This window comes from Sinocyclocheilus rhinocerous, unplaced genomic scaffold (assembly GCF_001515625.1).
Source record: "Sinocyclocheilus rhinocerous isolate Xijiao unplaced genomic scaffold, SAMN03320098_v1.1 scaffold281, whole genome shotgun sequence".
Lineage (NCBI taxonomy): Eukaryota > Metazoa > Chordata > Actinopteri > Cypriniformes > Cyprinidae > Sinocyclocheilus > Sinocyclocheilus rhinocerous.
Window position 1 is genome coordinate 115,414 of NW_015623191.1, and position 304 is coordinate 115,717.

Sequence of the window (304 nt, forward strand, 5' to 3'; positions counted from 1 at the left end):
CGCACTAAAATCTCCCTGTCGGTGTCGGTGGCTCCCTGTCCCGCGCCGCTGGAGAACACACACACACGCCACGGATGGAGGGACAGAAACGCAGACAGAGAGAAAGGAGCGGCGGCGAAGGAGAGAGCGAGAGGAAGACTGTCGCAGCAGAAGGAGAGGAAGGCCACGCAGATGCTGGCCATCGTTTTAGGTGAGATTTTGAAGATTAATTTTGCAGAAACAAATTTGCAATTCTGAGAAAAGAGTCATGATTGTGAGATACAAACTCTTTCTAGCGATTTCTAGTTTGTCTCGCAATTCTGAA

General features: G+C 50.0%; 1 protein-coding gene across 1 annotated transcript in view; it reads left to right on the forward strand.

The window, feature by feature from the left end:
* Positions 1-304, forward strand: part of LOC107738867 (D(2)-like dopamine receptor) — an 18,205-nt gene that overhangs the window by 16,570 nt on the left and 1,331 nt on the right. The window contains exon 7 of the mRNA XM_016550797.1: positions 1-190. This exon is cut by the window's left edge and continues 13 nt beyond it. Coding sequence (XP_016406283.1) covers positions 1-190 — 190 coding nt within the window. The remainder of the gene's footprint in view (positions 191-304) is intronic.